Raw genomic sequence first — 13,256 nt, 5'->3', positions numbered from 1 at the left:
CCCGCCCTTATTTTTCAACTAAGAATCTCATAGGGCGAAATGCAGAAACACGGCGTTCTTATTGGTCAAAATATGTGTCAAGGTTTGCTTGTAAACTGTGCTTGTCGCTTCCTATGACTCGATGCAGAAGGAAGGATGCATGGAGGATTTCTGAGAAATTTCTGTTAATATTTGTGCATAAATTATGATAATGGAAGATACAAAAGATGCGTTTGTGTTCAAAGGTGTTGCTGAGAGGCTCACCCTCGGAATTACTCGAATACTCGGTTTGTGTTGTTTTTTATGCATTATTGTTAGCCATTTATGCTGAGACTAGCTAAAACATGTTTTGCTTTTTGTCCAGAAAACATGCCAGGGGTGGTGGATGTGCGCTTCGCAGAGAGAGACCCTGCAGAAAAGAGGACCCTCCTGTCCTGGGAGCAGGTAGAATAAAATTAGCTCCTTTTCAAGAATGTCGTTTCGCCTGTTATCATATTTACGTGTAACTCATTATATTATTTATCCCTTTAGAAAAACACGTGTATTTTACCAGAGGATTTGCGAGACTTCTATCTGACCACTGATGGATTCACATTAACCTGGAGTGTTAAACTGGACGGTAGGTGGCTTCCTAGCATAGCTCAATTTTAGCAAATTACGATGTACTAAAAGGTCATTTATTACAACTATAAATACTAATTCCTTACATGTTTCATGTTTATTTATGGTAATTGAATATATTACAGTTCCTCAGAAAATTACAGTATTGCATAAATCTGTATTTACATTAGTTTTAAATACAATATTTAAAAAATATATTTTGGGTCTTGTGTAATGACGTAGTTTTCTGAGAAACAGAATTCTTTACCTGTTAATCAATATAAATGATTGAACTACTTAGTGTGTGATTGATCTACATGAGTCCCCATTTTTAAATGTATTATTTGAAATAAACAAAATGCTGCATGAATATTTAGTTTGCTCTTCTGATATTTCACCCACTTAATTAGTGAGTTTTTAGATTTATTCAGAACATATTTAAGTTGTGTCCATTAAAAAGGACTTTTTAAATTATAATTTTTCTAACCATTCATTCATAACTGTATGTTATCTTTCAGATGAGTGTGTCCCTTTAGGTTGCATGATGATCAACGGTGTGGGCAGGCTGTGCCCGCTGCTTCAGCCCACGTCTGTTTTCTCTCTCCCTAACGCCCCCTCGCTGGCCGACCTGGACTGGGAGGAGAGCAGCTCAGAAATTGGTAAAACTCACCTGACCGATTCACGCACATGCTTTATTCAACAGCCTCAGCGTGCCACTTTCAATTACATCTATGCCACGCGTGCTTCTTCGCACAGAAAAGTAAATATTTGTTCAGGATGCATTATTTCCTCTTTTTGTCAGGACTGGAGCCTGCACCGTCTGTGCCTCATTTTGATGCCCGGAGTCGTATTTATGAGCTGGATTCCTGCGGCGGGAATGGAAAAGTGTGTCTGGTTTACAAAAACTGCACTCCAGGTGTTGTGTTCACGTTTGCATAATATCACTTTTTATTAATTAGAAACACAGTAAAAACCTGAAGACGGTGAGATTTTCTGTTACGTCATGTTGATCTCGCCGTTTTGTTTTTCAGGAGTGGTCGCACAGCACAGTGAAATCTGGTTCCTGGACCGCTCACTGTGCTGGCATTTTTTGACTGCAACATTTACTGCCTACTACAGACTGATGATAACACACCTGGGCCTACCTGAGTGGCAGTATGCCTACACACCATATGGTCCAAGCCCGCAGGCTAAGGTAGATAATGGGAGGATGTAAATTTTTTTTGTTGTGTCTTGTTTTGCTATTTCTTATCCTCAACTAAAACCAGATTCACCTGTTTCAAAGCTGTAAGTATACATGTATTTTAAACATTTTGCTGGCATTTTGGTCCCTTCCTCCTAAAATAACTGGTGTAACCAGGTTAGGTTTTTAGATCACCTTTCTCACACAGTAAGGTGATCCATGTCACCTTTCTGTGTGAGAAAGGTGACATGGTTGTCTAACATGTGTGCGCGTGTGTGTGTGTGTGTAGGACACTGTGAAACTTCCCCTTTTTCCTTTGAACAATTAGATGGATGTAGTAGTAGTTAAAAAAAACAATTTCTGTCATTTTCAAAACTTTCCACACTTGTATATTTTTCTGATTCTGATTGTGTTGTTTTGTGATTTATCTGTCAATCCTCAGGTTGATAGAGAAATACAGTGGTGGAAAGTTTGAAAAAAGAAGAAGTCCTTAAAACAAATGTCCTCATTTTTATATATGAGGACAGCCTCCACGTGCCACTTTCAATTACATCTATGCCACGCGTGCATAGATGTATGCACGTGTGCATAGATGTGGCTCTGTTGTCCACCGGGTAACAGAGATAAGTTCAGACTTTGGGTGTGTTCTGTTTTTTTTCGCTGTGTCTATATAAATTATGTGATGTTCAGTGAGACAGTAAAAATGGCACTTTTACTGTTTCTCTTTGGGTTTTAAACTGGACTTGTGGCTTCAAGTTAAACTGGTTGTGGTTCAGATGGTAAACATTTACCATTAAAACTTCCAGTGTTTTAGAATTAAAACAAAGAATAAATCAGGATACCAGTCATTACAAACTGTGATTTAAACCATTTCTATTATACCAACAATTATACCTAACCTGGGTATAATAATAAATTAAAACCGAAGTACGTAAACATTTTGCCCTCCAGAAATTTGACCCTGAAAATATGTTGAATTTTAAATGTTGTAATAGAAAATTTAATTTCACCTTTATTTCATTGTAATTTTATCTAAATTTGGATTGATGGTGTTGAACGTATATGAATGCTTCCCTTTAACGTTTCGTCACTGTGCAAGTGTGAGAGCACTTATAGTTCTGCTGTAGGAAGGGAGCTCTAGCGGTTTCTGATAAGACTCCTTGTCAGCCATTCATGTTTGGGTGCGAGTTCTTTTGTTTGGGTTTTTTTTCTTTTCCAACGAAAGTCCAACTGAAATTGTTCCCTCTAATGAGGTGCGGGGCGGTTGCATGACAGTGGATAAAAATGTGGCTCTGTTGTCCACCGGGTAACAGAGATAAGTTCAGACTTTGGGTGTGTTCTGTTTTTTTTCGCTGTGTCTATATAAATTATGTGATGTTCAGTGAGACGGGTCTTTGAACACTTTTGCCTTCGAATAGAAATGAAGAGGAAGATTAATCTTTCTCTAGTTATTGGAACAGACTCTCATTCTTTGATAATAGAAATTTCCACAGCAATGTAAAAACTTGGGGGACCCCTGACTGTAGTTATATCTTATTTGGTATTTTTAGCACAATGGTATATGTTATGTACTTTAAAACACATCTAGCTGCTGTTTTAAAACATAAAAAAACAGTGATGGATATTATTTTATTTCTTAATCCTATCTTCTAAACCTTTTGTCACAACTCTGTTTGGAGTATCAAGTAGATGTTGTGTTCATGTTCTCATGAGCTGGTTTTCTCTGCAGCAGTGGGCGTCCCTCTACCAGCCCCTGATTTTCAGCAATGAGGTTAGCCAGACGGATTCGGCTGCAGATGTCTTTCTAAACAAGCTGGATCCCACAAAGGCCTTCAGAGGCAAAGCCAAGGCACCGCCCCCCAAGAAGAAGCAGTCGGCCCAGTGCAACTCTGGAGGCGCTGCTAAAGGGCAAGGCAGCGCAGGAAGACACGGTGGAGCAAAACGGTGAAACCAATCCGATCTGGAGAGAGACGTTTGCTGCTGTGCAGCTTTCTTTTTGTCTGTTTCACCACCACATCTTAAAAAGACTGATCTGCTGTCGTCTGCTTGCTTGAACGCAGGTTTTTGTAACACAAGAGCACGTTGTGGAGCATGCGTAGTCCATAACCAGGATTTAAATGGCCTCGCCTGTGTTCAGTTTGGTATTTACGAGATGTTGTGTTGGATGTGGACGGATTTAAAACTTTACCAGAAAACGAATCCTTCTGAGCTAACCTTGGGCCAGTCGCTGGTTTCAAGGTATACAAAGATTTTGCAAAAAAATCTCATACCACCCTTTGTGTTTTGTTTTTTCATGCTGTTGCAAAAATAAATAAATATCTGAGACAAGTATACCACCCATCACCAGCTAATATTAGACATTTAGCTTGAATGCAAAAGGTAATAGAAATGTGTGCAATAACCACTGGAAAACTGCTGCTGTCGTTATTTTATATTGTTTTTCTTATTTATAATGTATAGAAATTGACATAGCAATTAAATGTAACTTTCAATGTATACAAGATTGTTATAACTTTAGAAGCAATATGTCAATAATGCTGCAGAAATTATGATTGTCTCCTATGTTTTGAATAAAATGACTAATTATTGTTACACTTTTGTTGTAAATGTCCGTATAGGTGTGATATTTGCACCCGATGTCGTCATAAAGTGTGTCTCATACTGGCTGATGCCTAATCTGAGCTCCTTTAAATCAGTGTTCCTACGAACCGTTACAAAAAAAAGCAATCATAGAAAACATTTGGTATATAACCAGTAACAAATCTTTCATGTTTTCTGCTTCAAGAAAATATAAAAGGGAACTGCTTTATGGTCATGAAGTTATGTGACCGTTCCGTGGTATTTCAAAAACTTTGCCATTAAGATAACCCACATGTTTCCGTTTTGGTCCAACGCGATATTTCATCCAGTGTTTTTGTTGAGTAGGATTTTTTTATCGTAGTTTTACAGTGTTCATTTTTGAACACTGTAAAATGGACACTAGAAAATGGCAAAGAACAAGACTTTTTCTTTGCCATTTTCTAGTTGTTAAATATTCCACAAAATGACTAGATAAAAGATGTTCAACATGCCAGTTTAAACTTTGAACTATTTGCAATATGACAGTGCTCTGCAACATTAAAACATGGATAGAACTGTAACTACATAAATCATAACTCTGCTTCTCTTCAGTGTTTCTGTCAGTTTCTGGTGGTGCAGCTCTGTGCTGCCTTCGGGACAATGGGACATCATCCATAAAATTTCACCCACATGGCATTTATTGTGCAAACCAGTGCCGTCAATGGAAAAACAAAAGTTCCAGGTCCTTTTAATGCCATACAAATATGAGACAGAAACATGGATTATATCTTTATATGATGATACTGGACATAAATTACAAAGAACAAATCTGGTTCTTAATCAAATCCTAATTAATCAAATTGAAAGTGTCATGGAGTCACTGAACACCACCATGACAATAACACTGGCATGAAAAATAATATTGAAGAAATAAATATATCAAATCTAATTAAAAACATAAATAAGTGATAAGTTCTTTATTGTTATGGTCTGTAAGATATATTTATTCTCAGTATTAGATGTGGTCTCAACAAACCCATGGCACTTCAACAAAATAATTGTACATTTTATCTGGAAATAGTCCCTGTTTATTTAATTATTGCTCGAAAGGTCTTGCCATACAAGTTTATTCCTCTGTATTTAATTTAGTGTCTTAGTTTATTCTTGCATTTTGTTCTTCATTCATTTCCATTTAGTTTCCTTTGATTGGTATTATCTTGTCTTGGTTTATTGCTATGTCCACTTTAGTTTCCTGTTGCTAGATTTATTTTATCGTTTATTGACGCTCACCATCAGTAATCTTCACTCATCACCTGCTGCGCCGCCTAGGCGTCATGTGTTGATTTTTCACTGTTCAGCGTTGGATTCTCTGTTTTTATGCCATAATTCACATCTATTTCTTCGCTCCGTTTTATGTCCCGCTTCTCCTGTTTCAGAGTTTTGCGCAATGTGCGCGTCGTTTGTTTTCTTAACCCCTTAAGGTGCAGGGCGATCGGGAAACGTATCGATGGGGGAAAGGCAGACTGACATAAACCTTTTAAAACAACGGAAACAATTTCGGTATTCTGATTATTGAAATTTAAAAGTGCTGTGTTGTTCTATCACCCCCGTTTCATACCGGACCACTTACAGCACCGGTGTTATAAAATGAACGCTCTCTATCAAGGTATCACCCATCGAGGGATTTCTTTAGGTTCATTTTTCAGAGGGATACAAAATGAGGGTATCGTGATTTTAGTAATTACATGTTTATAAGAGCGATTTTCTGTTGTTCTTCCATGGAAGCGGGCGGCCTTCAAACGGAAATAAAACACTTTTTAATAAGCTTTGACATGATCACAGAACTGCCAAAACATATGTACAAAAATACCAGACAAAGTGAATCACAGCAACGTCATCAGCCGGTGTAACGCTGAACTGATGCGTTGAAGCTACCAGTAGCTGGAGAGGAGCTGCACCAAGAAGCTACAAACACTGAAGAGAAGAAGAGCTGCCATCGATACAGTTGCAGCCAAGCATGATTTAATGTACACAATACAGTTTTACCATGTTGGTTAAAGTCTAAATTGGTATTGTTTGACTCCTTTTGTAAACATTTCCGCCAGCGCCCCCTGCCGTCCTCTGAACGCCCCTCAGGGGCGGTACCGCCCACGTTGAGAACCGCTAAGTTAGACTCTGAAAATATGAGAGATTTTGACTTATGAACAACCTAAAATAGCACCTAGGGCCCTCCTGTCAGTAGAGATTATATATTCAAGTCTAAAAGTCATGTTTTCTTATAGTAGACTATGAACAAAATTCACAAAATACTTTCAAAACCATGAGTTTTCAAAGTATTTTTCAGGACACGTAGTCCTTTCTAAATATCCCGTCTGGAGGCAAGATTTTGTACAAGGACAACAAGACAAAAAGCCTAAATATTAAACACAAAATAGTGAAAAGGATAAACTGATCCCTCCAGCCCCCCTTGTGATTGTGTTTGTACATGAGGATGTAAGGACATTTACTCAACCAACAGGCCAGGCCCCAGAAGGTTACTGTCGATGTTATCACTGACGCAGGCTTCAGCTTTATGCATTTTAAAGTTCCCAAAGTTTAAAAATGTTTTGGAGCACTGCGACTTTGAATGTTGTGGTTATTTACTCAACGTTGACAAACTAAAGGCATATATTAATATATTGCATTGCAGCATTTCAGAGCATCTGTTTTCTATCTGTCACACTTCGTGTAAAAAAGAAAACCTGATCAATATTTTCTAGACTTCCAGACTGCTGTGCATTGAACTGACGGAAATCTGTTTGAGGGAACTTATTTCAGTCCTTGTGCTGCTGCCCTTTGAACGCTGTGAGGAGCTGGCTCCAGCTGCTTCTATTTATTTTCAAAAAGTTGTTTACGTCTTGCATACCCTGACGTTTCACAGAGGACCCCAGGCTCTGATCACTGCCGTATGATCTTTTGCCTTATAATACTTCTGTCTTCCAAGCATGCCTACGCCGCTATTCCCGACGGGAGATAAAAACTAATCACAAAACAATTGTCTTTAATTGTCTGTGTGGCAAGAAACGTCATTATTTTTGTTTTAAGCATGTTAATTCCTTCATAGTTTAAAAAAATAGTAAGAATAAGTGAGCAGAAAAATTTTAAAATTTGAAAATTTGTTTAATTATTATAATTATTATGTGCACTGCAGGTATTGTTCAAGTGCTTCAGGAATGTTGTGCAGCCTGTTTCAACAGCATCCTCAGATCCTCACAGCTGCACAAGCTCTTTGTTGTTTCCATTTGCTTCAAGTTTCACATGGAACAGATGTTTTACTTCTTCTTTGGCGGGAGAGATTATTCCTCACTGGAATCCTTCTTCTGGTACTGTTCAGAGACGGCTGGGTGGTGCATTTGTATACATACCTTGTAAAGCCCTGCACCAAGCACTGCACCTATGGGAGTAGCCACTATAGGGATCCAGAACCAGAAATTTCCAGCCCTACAAAGATAATGACGGACATATCGAAACAGTTGGGGGTGACCAAAAACAAAGGACAGACTTTATCGTTGAAAGTTAACCAGAGCGTATCTCAAAAAAAATTCCCTGCTTTCACCTGAATACATCCAAACCCCAGCCTGCGATTGCAGTGAAGAGCCTGGGTCCAAAGTCTCTGGTGGGGTTGATGGCATAACCACTGTTGCTGCCCAAAGAAATGCCAATGAGGACCACCAGGAGACCCACAAAGATAGATTCAGCCCCTTTGGCAGCTGGTTTGTTCTTTTCGTCACCTAGAGCCGTCAGACACAGCATCAGTATGGCCGTGCCAAACACCTGGCAAACACAACACAAACAATAATGACAACGCTGCTTTCCACGGTATGAAAATACAAATACGCAACAACGCAAAACACTGCAAGCAGCAGATTTTAGACTGAGCACCAGGATGGAAAGAAAATTATACAAGGCGGCTTAACTTTTTCTTCTTTTACAAATAAAAATCTAAAAACTGAAGACAGAGAAACACAGCAGATAGACAGCGGATGACGTTGCGGAGATGTTTAAAGCTGAGTCGTGTTATAAACCAAGCTGAGATGTTTAAACCGCCTTTAAACATCTCATGGTGCACTGTTTTGTTTATTATATAAGCATGGAAATGGCACAGCTACGTCAGTGCTTTAACAGGTCAAATCAACATCATGCGTTATAATAGCCAAGACCACGTCCGCAAACTAAATCTGACTTAGAATCGGTCACTGGGAAGTTCATGCTCATAGGTGCTCTCCATACAGTTTCCAGCATCCAGTCCAGCTTGCAGATGGAACTTTACCACAAGAAGGAAGTTTGTAAAACAGTTGAAGAACAAAAAAGGCATAAACTCAATAAATCTGATTTGTGGTTGTAATTCTTTAGCTAAGTTTCATGGCTACCTGGTCAACAAAGCCACCTAACACAGAGAGGTATGGTGCTGGATAAGTGGCAAAGATCCCAGCCGTGGCTCTTTCTCCAGTAACACTCAGGTTTCCACCAGAATAAGTAGAAATAGCATCTATAAGTAAAATGACATAACTTTTTATTTGAAACCATCAGAAAGAACAGTAACAGTGCATGTCAAGTGTATAGTATCAGCAGACTTACCATAGTAAACACCATAAACTGTTGCTGCTCCAAGAAACGACCCAAACAGCTGAGCAAAAATGTACAAGGGGAGCCTCTTCCATGGTAGTTGGCCATAAACACACAATGCGAAGGAGACTGCGGCATTCATATGAGCCCCTGGAAAAGAGAAACAAAAGGGTTACAAGAGTCATGTCGTCTGCATATGAACGCCGAAGCCTTTGAAGTCATTTAAGGGATCTATTCTCTTACCGGAGACAGTTCCTCCAATATGAGCCCCCATTGCAACAGCCAGGCCAAAGCCAATGTTGATGCTGAAGAACGTTCCGAATACTCCTTTACCAGTCACAACCTGGGCCACCGAACCCAGACCTAATGTCTGGCAAAAAAGAAAAAAGGAAAAATATCAACTGTTTAAACACAAGTTTAAGTAAAAGTTAAGGTTTTCTTCAACAAGTTTGTGTGAAAATTTGTAGAGGACCACAGGATTTACTTTTTTTTTATCCAACATTCTCCTCCTGAGATTTACAACTTATTAAATTCCCAGATGTTTCTGGAAGGAAGGAAGGAAGTTTTACCATCTTAATGCTGAATATATTCTGCTGTTTAGGTAATTTTACTCTGCTTAATACTTTAAGCTGTTCTCTTTGTTTTAAGTACCCGTCCATCATTAAACAGTAACTACATCCCAACTACTTATAAACAAATCCAGTAAAGTCTAAAACCCTTTGTACTTCCAAGCATCTGTAAGCGTCTCAAATATCGATCAGGAGATAACCATCACGTTTTTATATCTTCATTCCTGGGACTCTTACATGTTTGAATAAGAATAAACTAGACTGTCTCCAAGCAGTTGCACAGCTTCTAACAAGCACACAATGGAGACAACATATTGAACACATTTTTGTCTCATTGCAGTGGTTGTTTTGAAATGTCTTTTACAGTGTTAAGCCAACACAAGAATGACATAAACAACCCAAAAATGTGGGAATCGTCAAGTTATTCCAGCAGTCCAGAAAAACAAACTACAATCCCAACCAATTGGGTCAAGCAGGTCCCAGAGAGGGGGTGGTTCAGAGGCCACCTCAGTGAAAACAACAAACTCTGGCATAAAGTGTCTGGTGAGCAGCCAGATAGGACAGAAAGGGCAGAATCAGTCAGTGGAGGAGGCAGATCAGCCTCGACACCGTCAGAGGACTTGGGGACAATTACTTAAAGTGGCAGGCCATCCTCAACCCACTCTGGAAAGGCACTCGCTATAAGAAGCTGGCCATCCATCCCTCTGTTGAAATGCAGTAGCATGAAATGGAAGGCAGCCCCTGATTGGACTTTAGTTTTAGACAGGATGTTGAGACAGAAGTAAGCCATCCTCCACCGCCTTTGGTAGATCTAGGTGTCTGAAGAGGCAGACTGTTTAAACGATAAATGATATGATACAAGTGATATCATTTATCGCTTGTGGCGATAAATTATATCACCATGGCTGTCAGTTTAGAACAAGGCTGGGGGTTTGGAGACCTTGGACACTGGGCAGAGGATGGGATAATGAAAATGATGTGGAAGAACTGCATGAGAGGACAAGTCTCTTTCTTAAGATGGAAACCAGAAACTAGAAACCAGAAACTAGAGTCAAAATATACTAGTCATTGTATTTTTTCAAGCTTTATGACGCTTTTATGTTTGTTTGTTTTTTACGTATAGAAAAGTGCTGTATAGACAATCTTTACTTGGTTATAAACTTATGATTCATCATTGTCTTTTCTAAATCTGAACTCTGTGAAACACTGTTCAGAGAGAAAAATGCTGACACTGACAAACAACAGGAAATAGTCAAAGCTGGATTCTCGCTGCAAAACATGATAAGTGTTTAGGTCAAAGGAGTGTTTTAATTTGACTTTGCACCCACTTATTTATCTGCTAGTCATTGTCAAGATTTTCTTTTCTACTGAGTCTGCCTTCTAGTTTCTCCTAGTGTATTAGGTATCGGATTACTGTGACCTTTTGACAGATAATGTGCCTTTTGAAACTCTCTCCATGTGGCCAGCAGCTTGACCATTGCTCTCGTGACGCAGCGTTTCCTGGTTCACCCACCGCCACCCACCAATCCCCTCTCACAGAACATGTTACATAAAAAAGCTGCTTGTCTGTGTGCATTAGAGAGTCGGGGCAGGTCATCAGGGTGAAGAGCATGGTATTAATAATTAATGACATATGGTTGTTGTTACTTATGCAGGCAAATCATATGTTTTGAACACGAAGGACAGTGATTGATAAAAGAACACTACAACAGAATATACAGGATTCCTTTCTGCATTTCTCTTCTTACCATCATGACATACGTTGAAAGAAACTCAGCAAGTCCCACTCGTGAGAGTTCATTCAGCCAAATCCTGGGTCGCCCTACTTCCAGTTTGCCCCGCATGGAGACCTCCAGTTCCACTGACTGCCCCATGTCTTTGATTTTCTCCTCTTTGCTTCACTCTTTTGGTAGAGGTTATAGATTTGGCAAAAAATTAAAAATAAAAAACTTACAGGCCTTTCATCTTCAGACTCCTGTAAAAAATATATAAAGTCTCATGTCAAATGGTGGGGGGAAAAAACAAACTAAATCATTTCCTCTTCTCTTCTGTTTCCCTTTCCTCCCACTGTCTGTGTCTGTTTGTGTGTGTGTGTGTGCGTGTGCGTGCGTGTGTGTCTGTCTCTCAGCCTCCCTCTGTCTCACTAACCCATTGGGTTTGTCCCACAATTTATAGCCCTGATCCAACCCCACCTTCTGACGGATTTACTCAAAACCCACAGTCAGATCCTCCAATACATTTTGGCCAATGAGGAAAATCAATTTGCTGTGCCCAACACTCCTATGAGAAGGGCATAAACAAACAGAGCTACAAGATCTTCACTGAAATCCATCGTGGGCCTTCCCAAGTCTAAATTCATGTTTTTGTGGCATTTTTACACATAAGCTCTGCTGATTGACAAAATGTCCAGATGTGGAAAAAGTACAGCACAAAGTATAAATTGTAAAGTATTGTTTAAATGTCACAGATGATCTACACTTTACGACACAAAACTACAAAGTTCACATAATCACGTTAATCATGCGCTAAAAGCCTGACACAAAGGGAGGAAATGAGATTTAAAGTGAAAACAGCTGATGAAGCCTCTAGTCACTTTCTGCCAGAAGAATTTACTGTACTGTTTTTAATGTCTATTTGAATTGCTTCACATGAATACTGAGTGTCAGCGCCTTCTGAAAGTCAAATAGCTTTTCCTCTAGTGCCACCTGGAGGCTGATATTTGAAAGACGGGGTAAAATGCAAAACTAGTCCATTTGTATGGTTCTATGGATGGATGGGCGCTTATGGTTTATCACTTATAGTGATACATTTCTTATCATGATAAGAATTTTGATTTATAGCTGTCACTATAAATTCTAATTAATGATGCTTAAAACCTCCCAAACTGTCTTTGTCAGGATTTATAGTAAGAAATCCTGACAAGCTATTTGTTTAATGAAAGTATCAATGGATACCAATACATTTGAAAATGCTGTTTTCAAGTGCAGCTTAGGCTATGTTTACAAGAGACCACCGGCTAATTTTCAGATGTTGATTGGGAAAAAGCTCAACTCTTAGATGGCACTGCCAAGACACGTTGAGTCAGCTGTAGTTGTCATGACATACCACAATATGGCACTTTAATTTTAGAATGTCATCAAATGCATATGCTCTTTTGCCCAACCACTAGTTTCCACCTTATTGTAAACAGTAACCCCTGTCTCTCCAGTGAACAAAGTGTTCATGTAACACTTAAAACCTTTTTGCACTGCAAGGGCTGGCTGGACCGTCCCCCTTTCAAACGGCCCTAGTTGTGTTTGCATTGAGAGCGCTGCCTCAAAAGTGGGCGGGGCCCATCATAGATCAAATTTATGTCTCCAGAGACAGCGGGCCACTTTGGTTTTTTGTTCTTTTGTTTATTTCATTGTTCTTATGGAGTTATTGGGAGGGGGATACTGCTTGAGTTGTGATGGTGCAATGTGGATTCTCCATTCAGATTGCTGAATATTATTTAAACCGAATGAAAAAAAACACGCTATTGAAAATGTCATTGTTATTTTAAAATGTATGGGGCCCATAACATAGACATAATATAAGGATAGACGCCTCATGGACTGCTCTCGCCTATTGTCGCTGACGAGATTTAGGGCGGCCATCTTGGAGCGGTACACCGCTCCACTCAGCTTATGTGTTTAGCAGCACAATGACTTATCAGCGCATTTAATTGATCATAACACGCTTTTTTGTTACTGGAAACCATATTCAAACATCTATCAAAGCTA

At 39.2% G+C, this 13,256-nt stretch overlaps 2 protein-coding genes across 4 annotated transcripts in view; one reads left to right on the top strand and one right to left on the bottom strand.

The window, feature by feature from the left end:
- The first annotated feature begins 85 nt into the window (after positions 1 to 85).
- Positions 86 to 4,356, top strand: tpgs2 (tubulin polyglutamylase complex subunit 2). 2 transcript variants are annotated; one of them, XM_008409484.2, is made up of 7 exons: positions 86 to 266; positions 344 to 423; positions 511 to 598; positions 1,098 to 1,238; positions 1,382 to 1,495; positions 1,611 to 1,774; positions 3,495 to 4,356. In XM_008409484.2, the coding sequence occupies exons 1-7, from the start codon at positions 185 to 187 to the stop codon at positions 3,708 to 3,710; spliced, it is 885 nt and encodes a 294-aa protein (XP_008407706.1). In that variant the 5' UTR covers positions 86 to 184; the 3' UTR covers positions 3,711 to 4,356. The 2 variants fall into 2 exon arrangements, with proteins under 2 accessions (XP_008407706.1, XP_008407705.1); XM_008409483.2 differs by having other exon boundaries at positions 87 to 266; positions 3,492 to 4,356.
- A 3,108-nt stretch (positions 4,357 to 7,464) lies between these two features.
- Positions 7,465 to 13,256, bottom strand: part of aqp7 (aquaporin 7) — a 7,565-nt gene continuing 1,773 nt past the window's right edge. The window contains exons 2-7 of one of the 2 annotated variants that reach the window (XM_008409482.1): positions 11,244 to 11,470; positions 9,170 to 9,296; positions 8,939 to 9,076; positions 8,731 to 8,849; positions 7,917 to 8,134; positions 7,465 to 7,801 (exon numbers count right to left, since the gene is read on the bottom strand). In XM_008409482.1, the coding sequence (XP_008407704.1) occupies positions 7,657 to 7,801; positions 7,917 to 8,134; positions 8,731 to 8,849; positions 8,939 to 9,076; positions 9,170 to 9,296; positions 11,244 to 11,369 (873 nt within the window). In that variant the 5' untranslated portion in view covers positions 11,370 to 11,470 and the 3' untranslated portion in view covers positions 7,465 to 7,656. Of the gene's footprint in view, positions 7,802 to 7,912; positions 8,135 to 8,730; positions 8,850 to 8,938; positions 9,077 to 9,169; positions 9,297 to 11,243; positions 11,471 to 13,256 lie in introns of those variants that run through there. The other variant, XM_017304673.1, reaches the window with a different exon arrangement.

Source organism: Poecilia reticulata, linkage group LG5 (assembly GCF_000633615.1).
Source record: "Poecilia reticulata strain Guanapo linkage group LG5, Guppy_female_1.0+MT, whole genome shotgun sequence".
NCBI classification, from domain to species: Eukaryota; Metazoa; Chordata; class Actinopteri; order Cyprinodontiformes; family Poeciliidae; genus Poecilia; species Poecilia reticulata.
The sequence above is the reverse complement of the archived record's forward strand: the minus strand, read 5'-3'. Positions and strand labels throughout refer to the sequence as shown.